The 21,927-nt window shown below is 37.6% G+C and overlaps 1 protein-coding gene across 7 annotated transcripts in view; it reads left to right on the forward strand.

Annotated features, from left to right (window-relative positions):
- The window catches only part of POLR3B (RNA polymerase III subunit B), a 98,038-nt gene that overhangs the window by 372 nt on the left and 75,739 nt on the right, over nt 1-21,927 (forward strand). The window contains exons 1-10 of one of the 7 annotated variants that reach the window (XM_081128740.1): nt 86-796; nt 1,151-1,331; nt 1,798-1,830; nt 4,662-4,718; nt 4,803-4,867; nt 7,163-7,238; nt 9,792-9,892; nt 13,625-13,716; nt 14,904-15,021; nt 15,520-15,628. In XM_081128740.1, coding sequence (XP_080984866.1) covers nt 4,815-4,867; nt 7,163-7,238; nt 9,792-9,892; nt 13,625-13,716; nt 14,904-15,021; nt 15,520-15,628 — 549 coding nt within the window. In that variant the 5' untranslated portion in view covers nt 86-796; nt 1,151-1,331; nt 1,798-1,830; nt 4,662-4,718; nt 4,803-4,814. Of the gene's footprint in view, nt 1-85; nt 1,332-1,797; nt 1,831-4,661; nt 4,719-4,802; nt 4,868-7,162; nt 7,239-9,791; nt 9,893-13,624; nt 13,717-14,329; nt 14,428-14,903; nt 15,022-15,519; nt 15,629-21,927 lie in introns of those variants that run through there. The other 6 variants (XM_081128741.1, XM_081128739.1, XM_081128737.1 and 3 more) reach the window with 6 other exon arrangements.

The raw sequence follows: 21,927 nt of genomic DNA on the forward strand, positions 1-21,927 counted from the left end.
AGCGGTCCTTAGCTTCTGCGCATGCTCAGAACTTCGCGCATGCTCATTCCTCCGCACGGGAGTCCCTTTCCCGAGCCGCGTCCGCGCGCGGCTGTGAGGCCGGTGCTCTCCGCTGCTGCGGGGACCGAGCTCTCGGGTTGGGTCTTTCCCAGCCTTCGTGGGCGTGTGGAAGATGGGTCCTCGCGCCCACCTTTGGGGGCCACACTCCATCTTAGCGGGCTTATCGAGGACCCTGAGGCCCAGGGAGTTTCGGCCCCCTTTAGTGAGGTCCCCCAGCTGGCGGTGGTGGTTACACCAGATCGTGTCAGTGCCAGGCTAGTAATCGTCCCTTCCCACCTGGAATTCAAGTTCGGACTGTAGGAGTATTTGAAACACCCCGAGCATTTACTCGGCATTTCGCCTCGGTGTTCTCTGGGGGGGGAGGGGGGAGCCCCATAGCTTTCCATAGATGATCAGGAGCTAAGGATAACTGCTCTGCGGTGAGCAGCTGCCTGATGAAGGTCAGCTGTTGACATAATTTTACTTTCTGGAAAGGCACAGATTATTATAACCCCTCCGGGCCTTCTCCGTCCGCACTCCTGAGGCAGCCCCGTCCTTTGCGTGGCTGTGATTCCCACCCGTTCGCTGCCCTCCCTAATTCGGACCTCCAGGCCACGCTCTCTCCCCCAGTTCCAGGCTCCTATCCGCTGTCTGGTGGATATCTTGCACTTGGCGTGCCCCCAGCCAGACTCCTGATCGCCCTCCACACTTTAAAGCTGCTCCCCTTGGTAGCATCCCCGCTGCCTCATCTCCACAGGTGGCCACCCTGAGGCATCAGCCTCGACTCCGCTTTCTCTCAGAGCCTCTGTCTAACCTGCTGTCAAGTCCTGTTCGCTCGAACTTCACATGGAGTCTCCCAGGTAGCAGTTTCTTGCCACCTGTACTGTTGAGCCTGGCGTATTGTGATAAACTCCTAAAGGATCTCCCCGCTTCTAACCTTGTCTGTCCTCAACCCGAAGCTCAACCGGTTATTTTAAGCGATCCAGTTAAAATGAGTCCCATCATCGTGTGACTCCTGTTCAAAACCTTCCGATGCTTCTCATGTCAGAGTGAAAGTCAGTATTTTTATGGTTGCTGCAAGGTTTAATGCGATTCCTATGCCCTTTTTCAGAAACAGCGCATGTTTACTTTAGACTCAGTTCTACCCACTTGTTAGATGTCCCACTAGCAGATTCGAGGCCGTTCACGAAAAGAGGCTCATCATGGTGGGCTACTTACAACCTCAGCAAAGAATAAATAACAGGCCTAAGAACACAAGCAGTGTGGCATTTTGCAGCTGTTTAATGTAGAAGGTGAGCACTGGGTGTGTCGTCCTGCTGCTGCCCTGAGATGAGCTCTCACCGTGCACTGGTTGACAGAAAATGGGAGCAAGGAAGAACTCCAGGGACCCCTCGTGCTTCCCCATCAGACTCTCTGAAATTTACTTTCCCTTTCTCAAACTGGCAAACCCGCATACTCAGGAATAAATGAGAATAAAATAAAGTGCTTGGAATCTTGAGTCATCAACAGGAAATTAAATTAGATTCTATTTAAGAAATCTGTGGTGTATGTATACATATATTTGTACGCACATACGCATATGCATTCCTATGTGATTTCTATAAAAGTGGTTACTACGTAAAACTTGTTCTTTTAGAAAATTTATTTTCTTTCACTTACTGGGATAAAGTGTGTCGTTTTTTTTTGTACATTAAAATAACATAAAAATATTGTGATTGCCAGCACATATCCTGACAATCTTATTGTTTTGATTCACAGGAAAAATGGAGGCTGCTTCCAGCATTTTTAAAGGTAATGAACACTTAGCGATAATTATTTTTCTGATGAAAAGTCAAGAAATAAGCCTTTTTTGACTATGTACAACTGTGTACATTGCTAGGTTTGGGAAATACAAGGAATTATAGGGCAGTATCCAAGGTGCTAGTTGGAGTGACAGAGATAGGAAGTAGTATACATTGTAGCCTGGCAGATGAAGAATACACGCCAAGGCGCTGTTGGCAAAAGGTGGTCAGAGAGGGTCTCTCTCCCACATGAGATGTGATATAAACTGTGTCTTAGGAGGAAAGGATTTAACTCTGCTGGAAGGATACAGAGGATATGGCTTTAGAGAGGTGCTCAACAGGAGCCATCACCGAGTCTAGGAAGCAGTGGCCCACCTGGTTGGATGGAATGGACGAGTGGATAGTCAGAAACTGCTGAATACAGACTGGTGAAGGGCTTCCATTCATTTTTAAAGAGCTTATGCTAAGAAGCAGAGGTTCCATAATAAGACACTACTTGACACCCACTAGGATACTGTAGTCGGAGAGAAGGAGAAGTGTTGAGGATGTGGAGAAATTGGAACCCTCATGCTCTACTAGTGGGAAAGTAAATTTTGCAGCCACTTTGGATAACAGCCTGGCCCTCAAATGCTTAAACATAGGGTTACCAAATGACCCAGCAATTCTACTCATAGGTATTTATTCAAGAGAAGTGAAAACATATGTCCATGCAAAAACTTGTACACAGATATTCATAGTGGCATTATTTATAAAAACCTCAGAGTGGAAATAACCCCAATGTAAACTGAGGGATGGATAAATAAAATATAGTATAGTCATACATTGGAATATTATTTGGCAATAAAAATAAATCAAGTGCTGGTACAGACTACAACATGGATAAATCTTGAAAACATGCTAAATGAAAAAATGAGTAGAGTTTTGTCTGACTTAGTTCTGTGTTATAGGCAGAGGGGAGAGTACTGGGAGATGATGCCAGGGAAGCTGTCAGGGCTGATCAGATTTCTGATCAGATTTGAAAGCCATTTTAAAGATTTTGGCTTTTTTTTTTCTAACAGCAATAGGAAGCTATTGAAGAATCTGTAAGTAGAGAAGTGACCAGAATGAAATAAACTGGTAATATGGTTAAGAAAAATTTTTTTATTATAAAAATTTTTAAAGGAACTATATATACATAAGTAGAAGAGAAGGGGCAGTATTTATGATTCAAAAAAGAGGATACAGCCCTGGCCCATGTGGCTCAGTTGGTTGAGTGTTGTCCCTTGTACCTAGAGGTCACTGGTTCAATTCCTGGCCAGGGCACATAATCCCCAGTAGGGAGTGTGCAGGAGGCAGTTGATCAATGTTTCATTGATGTTTCTTGCTCACTCTTTCTCCCTCTCCCTTAAAGTTGGAATTCTCCTTTACTCAGACCACCTTTAAATATATTTGTCTAAGAACAAAAGTGTAAAGATTTTAATACACATCTGAAGTCTGCTGGTGCTGTTGGCCCACTGAATCAAGACTCAGATTGTTAGGCTGGGAAGACACCAGTGAAGAGGGACAAATGTAAATCCCTGTAATTAGTTTTGCATGAGTACCAAATAGGCTGTGCATGACTTAATAGCATTTTTTTGGTGAAGATTAAAATTACCTTTTGAGTTTTAGCCAGTAATGTGGCCTTGTTTCTTTAATAGCAGTGGTATAATAATCAGGATGAGGGAGGTTATAGCTCTCTGCACACTGATTAGACTGTCAAGAATGTCGTCAGTGAGTTCAGGGTACCCTTGTTAAGGAGGAACATTGGCAAATTGAACCACATCCGGGCGCAGCCCATAGGCTGCTGAATGGAAGGCATGCATATAAGAAATAATTGAAGGGGCTGTTCAGCCTGGAAGTGAGAGCATGAAAGAGAGATGTGATAACTAAATGGATTGCCCTAGAACAGTCATTTTCTGCAGAAGAGACTATTAAGTCCAAGGGGTGGAAACTTGAGGAAGGTATGCCTCAGATCATTAGAAGGTTGAATTTTACCCCTAATAATCAGGACTGCTTCAAAAAAGGATGGTGGTTTTGTAAGCCAGTGAGATTCCCAGTAAGAAAAATTAAAGAAAAGTTCTGCGATCATCTCTTTGTCAGGGAAGTTCTAGAAGTGTTGAACTAATTGTGTTTGAAGATTAATGTAAAGAAAACGAACACAGTCCATTCATAATCTTAAAATTTTAGAATCTGTTTATTATTTTGTTGTTTTCCATAGTAGCACATAGCACTATCTGTGTAGTTGTTACCAATTTCTGAGATGGAAAGGAAGTCACTACTAGCTGGTATCAGATCTTAGGTTCCCTGAGTTTCACCCTGCTTTCAGTTTCAAATACAGGTATTTTCTTAATAGAGATTCTTACTTCCCCCCTCATTCTTCTATGAAGTGATATGAAAGACCAGGTTGGATGTGTGGAAATCATAAAGCTGCCCAGATAGGAGAAAGACAAAAAAGGCATTGTTTGAGGGTTGAAGAGATGATATCATGCTCGATTGCTATATTTTTTTGAAAATTCAATGTATGCAGAGAAAGAAAATTCTGCCTTATTTATTAGCTTATAGGGAGTCATTAGGTATATTCAAATACTCATCTTGAATTCCCAAAGTCAGGTTGCTTCTCAAGGAGGGAAATCTGAGGATATTCTAGTAAGATGGAGGGAAAATGGAATAGACACAGAAATGCAAAGTTTTACTAAACAAAATTTATGGGTTTTTTCCCTCACTGGTTTTGAGGAAAATTTGATGGTCACCTATGATTAGAGTATTATAAAATTAGCTAACCTACTTTTGTTGCTAATCTACTGTTTCCCCTTTTCTGTTTAGGTGAAAGGCCTTGTAAAACAGCATATAGATTCATTCAACTATTTTATTAATGTAGAGGTAAGCATCAGATCTTAGAACTAGACGTAGCTAAGAATTAATTGGAAGCTAGAGTCTTTCCTAATGCTATTTTTTCCTCTGCAGATAAAGAAGATCATGAAAGCCAATGAAAAGGTTACAAGCGATGCTGACCCCATGTGGTACTTAAAGTAAGGAATCAACTACTCTTAGTTGCTCTTTTGATTATATCTAACATTTTGAAAAGTGAATGTAGTTGCTATCAAAACTCTTTTTAATCTGTTTAATAAGTTAATTATCAAGTGTTCAATTTTTAATTGGTAACCTATAACGTGTAGCATTATGATTAAGAAGTTACTAAAACTATTAGAGTTTTTAATTTTTTAAAAACGATTTTACACTTAAATAAAAATTACAAAAATAGTACAGTGTTACCATTTTATCTTCACCCAGGTTCTGCCAGTACTAACATCTTACATTACTATAGCACAATTAGCAAAACCAGGAAATTAGCATTGATACAGTACTATCAACAAATCTACAGGTCTTATCTAAAGTTTTCCCACTAATGTCCTTTTTCTGGTCCAGGATTCAATTCAAGACCCCACAGTATGTTTAATTATCATGTCCCCTCACTCTCCTCTAGTCTGTGATAGTTCCTTAAACTTTCTTGGTCTTTCATGACCTTCACACTTTTGAGGAATTCTGGTCAGTTGTTTTGTAGAAGGTCCTTCGGTTTGGGTTTAGATGATGTTTATTCATGATTAGTTTGGGTTATGCATTTTCGGCAAGAATACCACAGAAGTGACATTTTGTTCCGTTCCTACTGCAACATTTCAGGGAGTACAGATATTTATATATTTTATTATTGGTGATTTTAACTTTGTTCATTTGATTAAGGTGATATCTTCTAGGTTTCTCCACTCTCAAGTTACTAGTTTTCCTTTTGTAATTAATAAGTATCTTATGGGGAGATTTTTTGAGACTATGCAAATACCTTATTCATCATATCTTACCCATTAATTTTAACATATGTTGGTGGTTTTTACCCGTAACAGTTAATGCTATGGTGTTTACCTAATGGTCTCTGTTTCCATCATCCCTCCTACATTAGTACTGGAATTTACTGTATGGAATATCGTTTTCTTTCCCTCATTTATTTATCTGTAATTTTATTTATGTCAGTATAAACACATGGATATTTATTTTATCCTATGGATCATAATCTAGTACTATCATTTTATTGCTAAAATTGTCTCAGTTTTGGCCATTAGAGATTCTTCAAGTTGGCTCCTGTGTCCTTTCTACATGCCCCTGTTAATTTTTGAGTACCATAAGATGTGGTTCATCTGCTGTTTTCCCTGTCTCAGCCCAGAATTAACCATTTACACAAGGAGCCCTGTTTCCTTTTACTGGAGAATAGTATTTAGAAACAAAGATACGAATACTAAAGCCTCAGTAGACAGAGCTAGGAAATATATGTATGTATTTATTGCACACACACACACACATCCATGATTCTATACCTTATCCATTCTTGTGTATATTATCAACCATGCATACTGTACCTCCAATTCTAATCCAACTGTATGGGACACATTCTAACCTTCTGTCCTTTCTTATTTGTAAGTTCTGTGCCTGACAGTGAGAAATCTGACTTTCATTATCACCACTATATTTACTTACTTTTTCAATCCTGGAATATACATAGTTTCAGAATTGTTAAATCATACTTCTGTGAGAATAAGATTTACTAATTAGATTACAATATTTATATATTGCTTTTTGTCTTTATATTATCCAATCAAAATATTGTTTAAAGTTATATAGATTAGTTGTTTTCTTTCCCAACTTTTTAGTGCAGTTATGTTATTCATTTGTAATACAGTAAGGTTTGCATTCCACTTTGGGTTGGTCCCCCACCTGCCATCCTTGTTGATTTTAATTATGCATATAATTTTAGGATATGTGAAACATTGTTATAGTTGTAAGAGTTAGACCAATAGAAAAAAGTCTATTCAGGATATTGTCACTCCCCTCCAGATTCTTTCCACTATATTCCAGGCACTTTCTATAGGTAACCAATCTCATTAGTTTCTGCTTTCTCCTTCCTATGTTTCTTTTGCACAAATGAGCATATATATTTCCCCCTTGTAGCCTCCTCTTTCTTATATGAATCATAGCATACTATAGCTATTCTTTTGCACTTTGCGTTTTTCAGTATCATTTTTAGGGAGCTACGTTTTTAGTATTTTTGTAGAGAGATTTACACTATTTTTTTAAAAGATACTCTGAATAGTACTTTCATTCCTCTGTAAAGCTATATGTACTATTACTTTAAGAAGTTCTCCAATTATAATTTTTAATTTGTCATCCTTAGCAAGATAAGCATTTTTCAAAGCATAATCCTGTATTGAGGAGGAAACTGTCTTGTTTGTATGTTCTTTGGAGAAGTATAATTGGTAATAGAATAATTTGCTTTTCAGATATCTTAATATCTATGTCGGACTTCCTGATGTTGAAGAAAGCTTCAATGTAACCAGGCCAGTGTCCCCTCATGAGGTAATTTTTAACCTTACTTTCAGTGAGTTTGTTTGCTTTAATCCAAAGGGTCTGTTGTGCCTTTAATATATACCCTTGAAAGATGATTTAAAAACAGGTTAAAAAAAAAAATCTCTCATGAGACAGATAACCAAACTAAAGATGAACTTGTATAATACTATACTATATTAGGAAACAGTTCTGTATTATTTAGTTTATCATTTAATCTTATTAACTTGCACTGTTATATAATTGTGTCCTTTATATTATTTCTGAGCATTTTAGTGGTATTCCCTGTCCCCTCACCAGCCACTTGTGTCTAGCATGGTGCTGTTTTTTGCAGAGGTTACTTGCTTAGTGCATTTTTTGAGGGTCCACAGGCATTGTGCTAGGGAGAGGAGACCAAAGACTAGGTGCTCACAGTCTAGTAGTAGAGATGGATAAGCAGAAATTTAAATACCAGAATTTTAACAGAGATGCAAACAGAGGGTTATAGAACAGGCCTGTTTATTGACTTCTAACAGATACTAGACTTCTTTTCAAATTCTTCCATTTAGTGTCCAGAATTGGGAATTGATTCAGGAAATAAAATGATTTTTGTAGATTTATCTGGTTTGTATTAATGTAAAGCTAAAATAACAATTAAGGAACGTAGCACAGGAATCTTTCATTAAACAACAATTAAGGTGTTAGAGTGTATGGTTGTTGTCTAAGTAAGGTTAAACAGGAAGTATGAACAAGTAACTAGACATTTTACATAGATAAATTTTGGTACTACTTAATCACCAAGTATCGATTGGACATTTATTTTGTGTCTCAACATTGAGAGATACAAAAGTAATGAGACACATATCCTTTCTCAAGGGGTTTTTTCTCTTGTGGAGAGATTAAAATAAAACACGTGAAACAGAGACACCAGGGGTTACGCACTTTGGAAGGATCAGTTAGATAAGGTAAATATATGAAGTACTGAGTAGGAAGTGGTGAGAACTGTGGGATATTGGAAGGTGTTTGCCTTAATTTGGCTTTCCCCACCACCCATTCCCTTTTGCTAGAACTTTCCAATTTTTCAAGAACTAGGCAGCCAGTTAGCAATTTCTAAGTCATGTAAACTGTATCACCGAGTTCAGAGAAAGGAGAAGACAAAGTAGTTTGAAGTAGTTCAAGACGGCTGAGGCTACAATTGGCATTATAATTATTCTTTCTGATGTTGAAAAACATACAGGTATTACAATTAGAGAGAGAGGATGTGAAGATTTCTTGGAGAGATTTTGACTCTTGCAGAGATGGGGAGAGTGGGAGAGTAGATGGGTGGACTGTCATGGGACCCACGGGAGGACTCGTGGCGTCCAGGTACTGCAGGTTCCACCAGCACAGTCCTACTACAGTGAGAGGCCAAGGAAGACAAGGGTCCATGGAGGTAGTTTGGGAGCCTATGGAGTTGGTCAATTTTTACCACATCTGTTGAATTTCATTTCCATTTGAAGGGATAAGTTTGTTAAAACCCACAATGCTTCCTGTCATGGACATTGCATTAGTTTTATTAATAAAAATGAGATAATATTTAGTGTTCTGTACCAGGCACCATTTAAAAAATATTTACACTCTTGGGAGTTAAAATTACTCTTATTCCCATTTTACATAGGAAGAGATTGAGATGCAGAAAGATTATGTTAAACTTAAGTGGTAGAACCAGGATTTGAGCACAGGCAAGAGTCCATACTCTGAACTACCATGCCATACCACCTTTGGTCTGGCCCAAAGGAAGAGGCTTGATCTAATTAAATATAAAATAAACAATTTCTATTTGTCGATAATAGGAATATCTAATATTTTAAAATTCCAGGCACAGTGATAAAGACTAGAAAAAGTTTAAATCTAACTATCTTTGGTTCAGTAGAAGCCAGAGAGACGATTCAGCACCATAGTTGTAAGGTTGATGTCAGAGAAATTCCTTTTGTGACTACAAGCCACCTGATGACCATCAATATAATGGAGAAGTCATTAGATGATTCTGATGAAGTTGCCTCTGTCTGATCAAGGCTCAGGAAAGGACATCATTTTGTGAGCCACATACAACTAAAGTACACAGCAACAATTTCTGAAGTTCCTCAAATGATTCAGCAATTGTTAGAACAAAGCATTTGTTTATTTGGAGAATAAAAGGAAGTATAGTTAAAACTTTTTAGTTTGTGTGTGTGTGTGTATGCTTTAGTTATCATTATACTGGTTAACTGTTTTCAATAAGCCAGCCACAAAGGTATAGGAGTAGATTGATGATGGCATCAGATCAGTGAGAAGAAAATCAGTATCAGATTTATTGTTCCATTTCTGGGCTAGCAGGGGCTGAGATGCTGTGGTTATGTCTTTATCTATAGCTGGCATTCCCCTTGAGGAGAGGGTGGGCTCCTAACTCCCAGTGCCCTAAGGTAGCATATGTAACAGCTCAGTGTTCCATGGACATATCCAAGTTCAACATGAGCCATACTTCTACTAGAGAAGGAGCTCTTTGGGGCTGTCAGGACCCTTTCTTCTCCAAAGAGGAGGAGCAGTGACTGTCTGAATCTATTTTAGTGCCGTCTGCGGGACATGACATACTCTGCCCCCATTACAGTGGATATTGAGTATACCCGAGGCAGCCAGAGGATCATCCGCAATGCTTTACCTATTGGCAGGTAAGAAACGATGTTGGTATTAGAGATACACTACCTGCATTCCAGCCCTGTGAGGTGACCTGGAGCAACGTAAGTTCTCTTTGTCCTGTTTCCTCATCTGAAAAATGTGGGAAGTGGTGCCTAGTTTGTGGCTTATTTTTCTGGATCCAGTGAATCAGTAGATATAAAGCACTTAAGCAGTGTCCAGCACATAGTTATGTTTGTTATTATTGTTTGTTATTATTTTTAAATTGTGAAATCTTTAAAGTTGAGGAAAATGCTTCCATTTCCTTGTATAACTCCAGGCTGTTAGGGAAACATTAGGTAAGATAGCATTTCAGTGAATTCTCTGGACTGGTCTTCATGGTGGATTCATGTGTATTTTAAGTTTGTGTTTCCTGGCTTTAACTGTTTACTATATACCAGTATTTAAGGAAGAAGTTACTTATTTATCCAGAACAAATTTGGAAATGATAGCTAGCATTTTTGCTATCTGTATGTCCTAAGTAGGGAACTGTATTGACTCTCCTGTAGAAATGGACAAAACCCACAATAATATAAATAATAATAATAATGATGGTTATGAATGATGTTGGACTTTAAACTTATTCCAAATAATTCCCATTCAAGTGTTTTTCCTCCTTCAGAAGTGCTAAGAGCTTAATAAACAATCCATTAGTTCAACAGATATGCATCAACTTCTCATTATTTGTCATGCACTGTGCTGGGTGCTCAGGTAAACAGAAAGATAGTGATACAGATCCTGTCAACTACACTCAGGCTACATGTCTTTTGAATGGGGCATTTTATCCATTTACATTTAAGGTTATTATTGATAGGTACATATTTATTGCGCTTTTTATTTTTTATGCCTATGTTCCTCTCTCTCTATGCCTCTTACAACAGTCCTTTTAACATTTCTTGAAATGTTGGTTTGGTGGTAATAAACTCCTTTAGCTTTTTTTTTGTTTGGGATGCTCTTTATTTTACCTCCAATTGTGAATGATAGCCTTGCTAGATAGATTAGGCTTGGTTTCAGATTCTTGCTTTTCATTTCTTTGAATACCTCATGCCATTCTCTTTTGGCTTATAGTGTTTCTGTTGAGAAATCAGCTGACGGCCTTATGGGAACTCCCTTGTAGGTAACTGACTGTCTCTTGCTGCCCTTAAGATTCTCTGTCTTTAACATTTACCATTTTAATTATGATGTATCTTGGTGTGAGTCTCTTTGGGTTCATCTTGATTGGGACTCACTCTGCCTCCTAAACTTGTGTAACTTCTTCCTTCACCAGGTTAGGGAAATTTTCTGTCATTATTTTTCAAACAGGTTTTCTATCCCTTGTTCATGTTCTTCTCCCTCTTGACCCCTGTGATGTGGATGTTGTTCTGTTTCATGTCCCACAGTTACCTTAAACTGTCCTCATGCTTTTTAAGTATTTTTTCTTATTGCTGCTCTGATTGAGTGATTTTTTTCAACCTTGTCTTCTCATTTGCTGATTTGATCCTCTGCTTCTTCTAACCTATTGTTAATTCCTTTCAGTGTATTCTTTATTTCGGCTGTGTCATTCTTCATTTCTGACTGGTTGTTTTTCATGATTTCTGTGTACTTTTTCATGCTATCAAGCATTCTAAAAACTGTTACTTTATACAGTTTCTGATAAATTGCTTGCCTCCATTTCATTTAGCTCTTTTTCTGGAGATTCCTCCTGTACTTTCATGTGGGGCTTATTTCTTTGTTTCCCCACTTTTGTTGTTTCTTTGTGTTTGTTTCTGTGTATTGGATGAGACTATTCCTCTCAGTTTTGGTGAAGTGGCCTTCTTGTGGGACCCAGTGGTGTAGTCTCCTTGATCTTTTGAGCTGGGTGCTCTAGGAATGTCCCTTGTTATGTGGGCCCTCCTGTTCTATTTGGGCCTTGATTGCTGTTGTCCTGTTTGTGGGTGGCCTTAGTCCTCAGGCTTGCCGGTCGTGCCAACTGTATACAGGTGCTAACAGAACAAATAAAGGCAAAACAAGACTGAACTGAAAACAACACGAAAAATAAAATAAAACAACAATAACAACAAAAAGGACTGAAAAAGAAAAGAAAAAAATAAAAAGACACAAGACCAAAAGAATTAGAGGAGAAAAAAAAACAAAAAAAGGAATATGAAAGAAAAAAGGAAGAGAAAGGAAATAGCCTTAAGATTAAAGAAGAAAAATGAAATAATTTTAAAAAGTAACAATACTGAATAAATCAAAATATAGAATAGGAAAAGAAAAACAAGAAAATGGGGGAAAAAAGTTAAAAATAAAAAAAGAATAGAGTAAAAGGAAAGAGAGAAATAAGAGGTGGGGAAAAAAATCTTTGGATCTGCCATTTGTGGAACATGCTGGAATTTGCTCCGATGTTGTTGAATCAGGCCCCTTGGTGTTTTGGTCCTGGGCTTCTCGGTAGGTTCTCTGGTGCAAGCCAGTGTGAGTTGCTGTCCCTGTCGGGCCCTGAGCAATCTGACTGAAGCATGCAGGGCGGAGCCCCAAGTAGTCCGTTAGGTGGGGCCTCCATAGCCCAGAGGCTGGGCCTGTCTCCAGTCTCACATCTTGAATGTCCCTGTTATGAGCTACTCTCCCTTCCCACGTGGAATTGGGTTCTGCAGGGGTATCTGGGTACTGGCCAGGATGGTTTAAACAGATTCATGTTGGGGGTTGGTGCACATATTTTGAAGAGGGCATACTTCTTCCAGTGCCTCAGCTCTGCCTGGGTTGCTGGCACCTCCTTACTGACACCTCAAGCAGAAGGGTATAAAAAAATAAATCCTATCCCCTTGGCACTCTAATCTTTCAGTCTGTCCCGCCCCTGCTGGGTGGGGCATCTGCCCAGACTCCCAGCAGGCCAAACAGCCAAGTTCCCCATGCCGCCAGACTCTTCCACTTGGACGTAGATTTCCAGCCCAGAGCTCCTTTTCATGGGTCCCTGCAGCCAATCCGCAGGAGGAGAAGGCATGCCTCCCCCACATCTGACCAATTCTCTTTTCTGGGCCACACTGTCCAGCCCCCATCTTGCTCTTTGCCAAAAGTTCTTCCAGAGAATTAAGGGTCCCTCAGATTCACTGCTGGGTGTGCCTGTCAGATCTCTCCCCTGTCCCTGAGTTTCACCATGTGGCCCCACCCACAGACACAGATCAGGGAAAGCTTTCTAGTGATGGCAAGGGTGGTCCCAAGGCTCCCTCTGGTAAATCTCAGCCTTAGGCTCCCGCCTTGGCCTTTATAGCCAGCACTGCCCTGGCTGCCTCTCTCTGCCCCCGGTGCTCCTGGCTCTGTGGCTAAACCACATCCTTCTCAGTCTCTGTCCAGCCCCTGGTTTCAGTGGTGGTCCCTGGTGCCAGGGAAGCGATACCTCAGTCCCTGGATCCAGACTCCTGGCGATGGGGCCACATAGCTCATGTGGTGGCAGCAGTGTTTAGACTGGGCGCCAAGTTGCAGGCACTCCCAAAGGTTTCTTCTGAGGAGGATTTTGTAAATCTCACAAAATTGTGCAGTGCTCCAAACTTGCATGGGGAGAACGAAAGCAAAAGCACTGGGCCCCAGCAGCATGGTGATGATGGAGGCTTATACACCAGGATAGCCCAAAACCTCTGTCTCCCCCCCCGACCCCCATCCCTGCCTCTTAGTCCCGGCACAGACAGACATGCACATGTATACTCGCCCTCACACACGCTCACACACACCTAGTGACAATCTTTATGTGATATTTTCTTTCATTTTATTTTAAACAGAATGCCCATAATGCTTCGTAGTTCAAACTGTGTTCTTACAGGGAAAACACCAGCAGAATTTGCCAAACTGAATGAATGTCCTTTAGATCCAGGTATGTATGAGTCCTTGGATTTGCCCCCTTCCTATGTTTTTGTGTTTTTGTTGTTGTTTTGTTTTGTTTTTTACATTTTTTCCTTAAAACAATACCAGCCTTTTTGCTTTATAATGAATTTTGATAAAACTTTGTTCACAAAATGTCCAGAAATTTAGTTCCAACTTTATTCTATTAGTCTATATTTCTAAAAGATATACTATTTCGTCTTTTACCTTAGGTTTAAAACTTTAATACAGCAAGTTCTTATTTATGGCTATGGTTTGTAAGTCTTTTCTTTGTCTCTTTGCTCAATGGTAATGCTCTTTTGGTGTACTTAAAAATTCAAAAACAATCTCACAAAGTTACTTGTCTAGGTGGCCTAAAAAGACTCAAACATCTAATTTCAGGCTGTTTTAAATGCAGTAAATGGGCAAAAATTAAAAGTCCTTTGTTTAAATTGCTTAAAATTACATTTTTGTACCTGTTTTTAGGAAGTTTCTTTTATAAAGTTTCAAGCTTAGCACTTAACAGAAAGTTACTTTTAATTCCTTAACTTATATTTCACACCGACTTAATTTATAGTTACTTTAATCTACTTCCTTTAAAGGTGCATTGATGTAGAGTCTCAGAAGGTTTTGGAAAGAGGTTAACGAAGAACGTGATTTTTAGACTATAATAAAATGTTCCATAAGTCAAATACATTGCCCTGTTTTCACTTATATTCTGAAGGTAAAATGAAGTCTTACTCTATTCGATTCTGAATTGTGTGCAAACATATATATGGTAATGTTTTATGAGTTTTTTTGAGTATAGAATATTACAGAAACCTACTCTACCATTATCACTGATCTGTTAGAAAATTTAGAGTAAATTTTATTTTATATTGAAGCTATTTTTCTGCTTAAGAAATCTGAAGACTAATTTATTTAGCATAATTATTTTCATTCATCTTTTATATGTCAGGTGCTGGTGATGCATAGACCACTAAGATACATTTCTTGTCAAGAAGTTTATTATCTTGTGCTTCATTTATATAAAATCATGTGCTGACACTATCATTAATTCATAAAACAATATCAGCAAACCTCTTTGAATTGATGGCCAGTGCCATGAAGCAATGGAAGAGTGATCTCTAAGTCAGGAGATTACTAAATCACACTGTTTGAAGAATAGATGGTGAAACTTCTGTTGTTTCCTTTGGGCAGGTGGCTACTTCATTGTTAAAGGAGTGGAAAAAGTTATTCTTATCCAAGAGCAGCTGTCTAAGAACAGGATTATTGTGGAGGCTGACAGAAAAGGGGCAGTTGGTGCTTCAGTTACCAGGTATGGAAAGCAGAGGTGGTGTTCTTAAGAAATATTGATAATTCCATTAATATCAGATGGCTGTCTTTTGATAGGGAGGAAGTACCCAGTTATTTCTCTGATAACAGGCATCTTCATAGTTTTCTATTATGGTACAGACTCATTTTGAGGTTTTTCTCTTCAAATATATAAAATTGATTAAGAATATATGCTCCACACTGGATCCAAGGAGTTCAGGTGGAATAAAAGTGAAGTAGGTCAAAATGAATTGGTGATTGTCACTTATTCGCCTACAAAACTTCCACCGTAATCTCAAAGCTAAAGAAACATTTATGGTGTTTTAAAATGCAAGTGGCAAGGGCAGGAGAGGAGTTGTGCAACTTTAAAAAACATCTATTAGATAGAGCCTCACTGATTGTTATTGATCAATTGAACCTTATTGATGGATGAACATTGCTGTTGCATGTAACTAGCTTGACACTAAGTGGAGATGCAGTTTAAACTTGTGTTTCCTTGTAGCTCTACCCATGAGAAAAAAAGCAGAACCAATATGGCTGTGAAACAAGGACGATTTTATTTGAGGCATAATACTTTATCAGAAGATATACCCATTGTAATTATATTTAAGGTAAGGTTTACAGGTATTTACTGAAAATTATAAACAATTTTTTTTAATTTGTATTTTTTTTCAATTACAATTGACATTCAGTATTATATTAACTTCAGGTGTATGCGTAGTGGTTAGACATTTATGTAACTTACAAAGAGATTCCCCCCAATAGTCTAGTAGTACCCACCTGGCAACATACATAGTTACTATAATATTGACTATATTCCCTATGCTGTACTTTACATCCTTGTGACTGTTTTGTAACTGTCAATTTGCACTTCTTAATCCCTTCACCTCTTTCACACAGGCTCCAACCCCCATCCCATCTGGCAACCATCAATTTGTTCTCTTTATCTATGAGTCTGTTTCTGTTTTGTTTCTCTGGTTTATTTTCATATGTAATTAGAAATTTGGAGCTCTAATTAGAATAAGGAGTTCTAAAAATAGAAAGATTTGTGGTATGAAATATTGATAAGTTGTAAATATTGATAAGTGGTATGGATAAGATGTCAGTCATGTAATGTATTTTAAATTGAAAGCTAATAAGAGCAGGATTCAGATATTTTTAAAAATAGGAATCTATTTTTTAATAGATATATTATAAAAAATCCCAAAGCTACAAAAGGTTATATAGTGATGAGTAAGCCTCCCACCTACCTGTACCTTACCACATAGTTCTCCTGCCCAGAGATACCACTTGCTACTAGTTTCTTGTACATCTTTCTAGGGATAGTCTGTACATATAGAAACACATGAGTACATAGTCCATTTTTATGGCTTTGTTTTTTATTTACATACATTGCACATCATTTTGCTCTTAGCTTTTTTTCTCTTTTTGTTTTTTCTAACTTACATTTGGAGATATTGTTATATTACTTCATATAGAGCTACTGTATTCTTTCTGACAAACTGTTCTATTTATGGCCCATGTGGACATATATATCTCTTGCTATTACAAAACTGCTATAATATCATGTTACACATGGGCAAGGATTGTGTATCTGTAGGCTAAATTTCTAGTAGTGGAATTTTCTATGTCAAAGAGTATGGACCAAGTTCATTGTTCTTTTTAAGGGATTTCTGGATTCTGGTGAGTTTCTACATAAACATGGATCTTCAATTTACAACTGATTTTTTTTTCCAGCTTGTTTGTGAATTATTGGCTTAGAACCCAAAAAACATTTTCCCATAGAAATAATGTCTAAATGGTATCTTCTCAGGTAATTATATAGTGACTGACTTAATTGGCTCTGAGACTTAAATATTATGCTCATTCTGTGAACAGTTAAATTATAGTATTAGTCATTTAGCAAAACAGAAAAATCAGTATTCACAGATTCTATATTTGCCAATTCTCCTACTTGCTAAAATTTATTTGTAACTGCGAATCAGTGTTTGTGGTGCTTTTACAATTATTCATGGACATGAACATGCATAGAAGAGTGAAAAGTTTGAGTCACCAAATAGGCACATTTCCAGCTGAGGCCAAACAAGGCAATACTGCCTTCTCATTTCAGCTCTCATACTGTTGAAAGTGCCCTTTTGCCATCTATTTAATGCATTTTTGTACCTTCTGTTGCTGGTTTTGCTGTTTAAAATGACCCTCAAGTGTAGTGCTGAAATGCTATCTATTGCTCCTAAGCGCTAGAAGGCTGTGATATTTGTATTAGATAAGCTTTGTTCAGGCATGAGTCACAGTGCTGTTGGCTGAGACTGCAGTGTAAATGAATTATATCCATATACACACACACATATATATATTAAGGTATCTTTAAATAGAAACATACATAAAACAAGGTTCTGTATTAATCAGTTGAAGAAAATGTAACCAGAGGTTCACAAGAATCTATTTCCCCCAGGAGCAGTGCTTCAGTCTTCATTAATCCAGTGTTTTCGGCAACTGTGTAAAACGTAGCTGCTCTGGGTAATGATGATCAACTGTACATGGGTATTAAGTGAATCTTGATGACTAGGTTGGTGAAAATAAAGAACTCAGATTATCTGAGGAAATACTGAAGGGATACTGAATACTCCAGGTAATTTTAAAGGTTGATAATACTCATTTCTCATTATTTAGTTTCACTTCAGTGTTAAATATTTCTGCTCAACAGTTGTTAATGTGTAGTGGAAATACCTTGGGGATCGCAGTGAGAGAAAACAGAGAAAGAGATCCTTTGAAGTGGAATTAACTAAGTTGGTTAAAAGGAAAAACATTTGGATATAAGCCTTGAGGAGTAAGCAAGGAGATGAACTGTCCTGTTAAAGCTGTAACCAGGTGACAGGGCACAGGAGTCAGGGGGGAAGATGGATCTCCTCATGTGAGGGTGGTGTTGGGGGCCAGGGAGTTCATAGGAGTTGTCGGTGAAGGAGGTTGTAGAAATTTTTTTTTTTCTATTTAGTAGAGCTTAATGTGCTTTTGAGTTCTATAAATGAGATTGTGCCATATATTTTCTTTTTAGGTGGAGGAGGATAGTAGCAGTACCATTATATGATGGTGCCAGGGAGAATTCATAAATATACTTTATTACCTTTCTTCAAGGTCTATATTTTTTAAGCACAGAAGTAATTTTGCCTTTTCTTGTAGGGATCCCCAGTACCCAATGCAGTGCCTTGTGTACATAGTGGTACACAAGTGTTTAGTTAGGAAAATTTGTAACTATGTAGAATTACATCTCCAGCAGAGGGCAGTATGCTCCCATGCATCAAAAGGAATTTTTTGAAAGTTTTTCATGCTTGAAGATGCCCAAGGACTACATTCCTTACACCAGAAATTATAAATTAATTGTAATGCATGTAATCTTATATCACTTACATGGAAAATGCATCACTAAGCACATGCATTAAAATAATAAAATCTTTATTGACTACTTTTGCTGAGGACAAATATTTGTTAAGACAGTTTCTTCTGTCAAATTTATTTAATATTTGTGCTGTAAATGTATATACATGTATAGTTGACTTAAATCCTTTTTATAATGGGCTATTAATTAACATTGTACATTTTTATGTAACCAATAGTTGAGATTTTAAACTTCTTCCTTTCTGATTATAAAGCAATCTTTGCATTATAAAAGTTTAAAAAGCCACTGAAAAGTATGTTATTTTTTATGACTTTTTTTTTGCTTTTGTAATATACATATCGATTTTATTTTTTTCACTTAACAATGAATTGTGAATAGTTTTCCATGCCTGTAAATGTGAATCTACATCATTACTTTTAGCAAGTATTATATAGAAATTTCATGTCTGTGATATAATATATTTAATCAATTTCCTATAGTGGGACATTCAGGTGTCATTTTTTTCCCCCCCAAGTTTTCACTCTTATACACAACCCTGGGTGTCCTTATACATACATGTTTGTGCATGTTGCTGATTATGTTGTGAGACTTAATTCCTGAGAATGGAATTACATCTTTTTTTTAAAAAATCTGGTACATGGTGCCACATTTTTCTCCCGAAATGTATCCATTACATTCTACGTATAAGGTGTGTTATACATAGTGTATCATCAATTATATAAGAATTAAGTATTTTTAAATTTCAATTCAAACTCTTTAGTTTAAATATTCAGTTCAAACTACAGTCACTTTTTGGTTTCCTACTACAGGGATATTTTAATAATCTGATGGAAACTTATTTGATACCCACTATTTGGACTTCCCATCTGGAAGGTAGATTGGGTATTGGATTGCTTAGAATCAGTCAGATCTAGGTGGAATTCAGCTTCTCCACTTCGTAGCTAAGTGACCTTGGGCAAGTTTCCCACTCACTGAGCCTTAGATAATTCATCTATAAAGTGAGAATTTCACCTAAGAGGGTGGTGATGAAGAGCAAGTAAGATCATGTATTTTTGAAAATTAAGACTGCCTGGAAAGAGGATGCTCTTTGTCTTTCCTTCGTTCCCCTTACACATTTATGCCAGAAGCCCAGGAAAATAAACTGGGATACCAGGAAACTCACATCATTTCTCTTTCTGTGTTGTGTGGCCTTGACACAGACCTTGACAGTCATTAGGACTTGATGGTCGTTGATTGTAACCAACAATTGGCTAAAAGTGACAGAAACAGCAGGGTTTTAGAGTCCATGCTGAGTCTGAATATGATGGATAGAGCTTTTAAGACCTAGATCAGCCTTATTTATGGACTTGAATCACTACAAAGGTTCTCCTGCCCATGAGTCTCCCCCACTTTGCATCCTGTATTCCCAAGTACTCAGCAGTTGGGCTCTTGTGTCATCTGTGGTCTTAAAGTTTTTGCGGAAAAGAGGATCAGGTTTCGGGGGTGCTGGGCTTTGTTTCTTGGAAGCCAACTTATACTGAAATTTTTGATCTTTAAAGGGGAATACTCACAGTTAAAGAGGGCCATCACGTTTCTTTTATTATCTGCTAGGACCACTTTTGGTAATATTAAATTGTCTTCTGTCTAATTTGAAGAAAAATGAGAGATTCCTGGATATTAGATGTTTTAAGAAGTTGGCCCCTTTCCCTCCTTCACATAATATATTTCAACATATCACCATTAGCCTGCATTTTATTTTATTTTGTTCATTAATATTCTTCTTTTTGTCTTTTTAGTCACACTCATGCCACTTTTTAAAGAACATGTCTCATTTTTATTCTTATTACTGATTGCCAGACTGAGTGACTTTGTGCTGAAATGTATTGTCTCTGCTGTTTTTTGGTAAGGTTATTATATAGCATTCACTTTTGACTTAAATTAGGTGAAATGATTTCAGATACCTAGAGTACAAAGAGCTCCATATAAAGCTAGTTTTCAGATGTCTAAATTATGTCTGTAAAGCAAAATGGTTGGCCATTTTGCTGTTGTATCCATAGCAATCTCATTTATTTGTGGCTGTGACTTCTGAAGGCTAAGTAGTTATAAAGTCAGTTTGGTCTTTGGAACTGGAGCACTTTTGATGATAACCTGACTGAGTTATCACCCTGTATTTCAGTGTATTTCAGATTCAGGAAGAGTTTAATTCTTTTAGAGGAAAGCTTTGCCACTAATCATTTTTTCTGCACATGTGGTGTTATTTACAATGTGCTTGACATACCTTTGCATCATAGCATATTTGGAGGGCCTGAGCAATCTATTTAGATCCATGTTAGACCACTTGAGAATTTTATGCAATTATAAAATTACTCCTTAGATTCAGCACCAGGGCATCTTGAAGTGGCAGTTTATATGTTAAATGAGGGTGGACTTTTGTTATTATTAAACACCAAAATAGGCAACCAAGTATATAACCTTTCTCACTTGGAGATTATTGAACTGAAAATTAATTATTAAGATAATCTAGATGGTCTTTAGTTCAGATATTTTCGATATTAACGTGCCTCAGGAAATGGGGTTGATCCAGAAAGCTACTGCCATTTCAGCTCTCAGGTTCTCTGTCTCAGTGAGCTATATAATTTCTGTCTCAGTTCTGCTCTGAAATTTCGCATGCTTTGTTTGGCATGTGTCCTGCATAGATCTCTTTTAGTGTTGGGCTTTCCTCTGAGAAGTGATGTGCATTGGTCACTAAGTTTTTTATCTAGAAATTTTAGAGAAAGGTGTTTAGATTCCACTGCAAATTAGTTGCCTTAGTATTGTTTCTTTTATATTTTGATTTCATTGAAATCCATATAACATCATTTTGAGAGATTGACAGGTAAAAACAAAGTTATATTCTAATTAGCTTTCCACTGGGAGCTATTCTCTTCTGATATTTGTGACTAGCAGACTGAGGAGAACATGTAGATGGTTCTACATATATGCCATCGCCATCAGAGTAGATGCAACTTGTACTTGTTCAAAGGATAATCTAGTTTTTTTTCATTTGCTTAAAAATTAGGACATAAATATCTGCATATATTTCATACCATAAAACTTTCAAAGGAGTGCTCTTTTAAAGTGAGCCCCAGTGAATGGTTCGTTTACTGACGCAGTAAAATGCATATAAATCTGTAAAGTTTTCTTTATCCATAAAACATCTCAAAAAATTAGTAAGATACTTGTGAAACTGAGCTTCCTAAACCATAATATTTTAGAAAGGAATTTGATGTGCATATTCCAGTGAGATTCAAAAGTCAGATAAACATGGAAATAAAGACCTATTGAAAATAAATGCATACTACACAGAGCAGTTAAGGCAAGAGTGTGATGAATGAGAAAAATTGAGAAGTAGGACACAGGAGATGTGGGAAGGAACAAATGATAATGCATTATATGAGCCTGAGCTTGGATATAAACTCCACTGGTATTCACTTACTCTCATCCTTACTTAGGAATGTTTACATTGTTGAAAACTTTTAGAAGCACCCTCCTATTCCT

The sequence above is a fragment of the Miniopterus schreibersii genome (assembly GCF_964146895.1).
Source record: "Miniopterus schreibersii genome assembly, chromosome: 2".
In the NCBI taxonomy this organism is placed as follows: domain Eukaryota; kingdom Metazoa; phylum Chordata; class Mammalia; order Chiroptera; family Miniopteridae; genus Miniopterus; species Miniopterus schreibersii.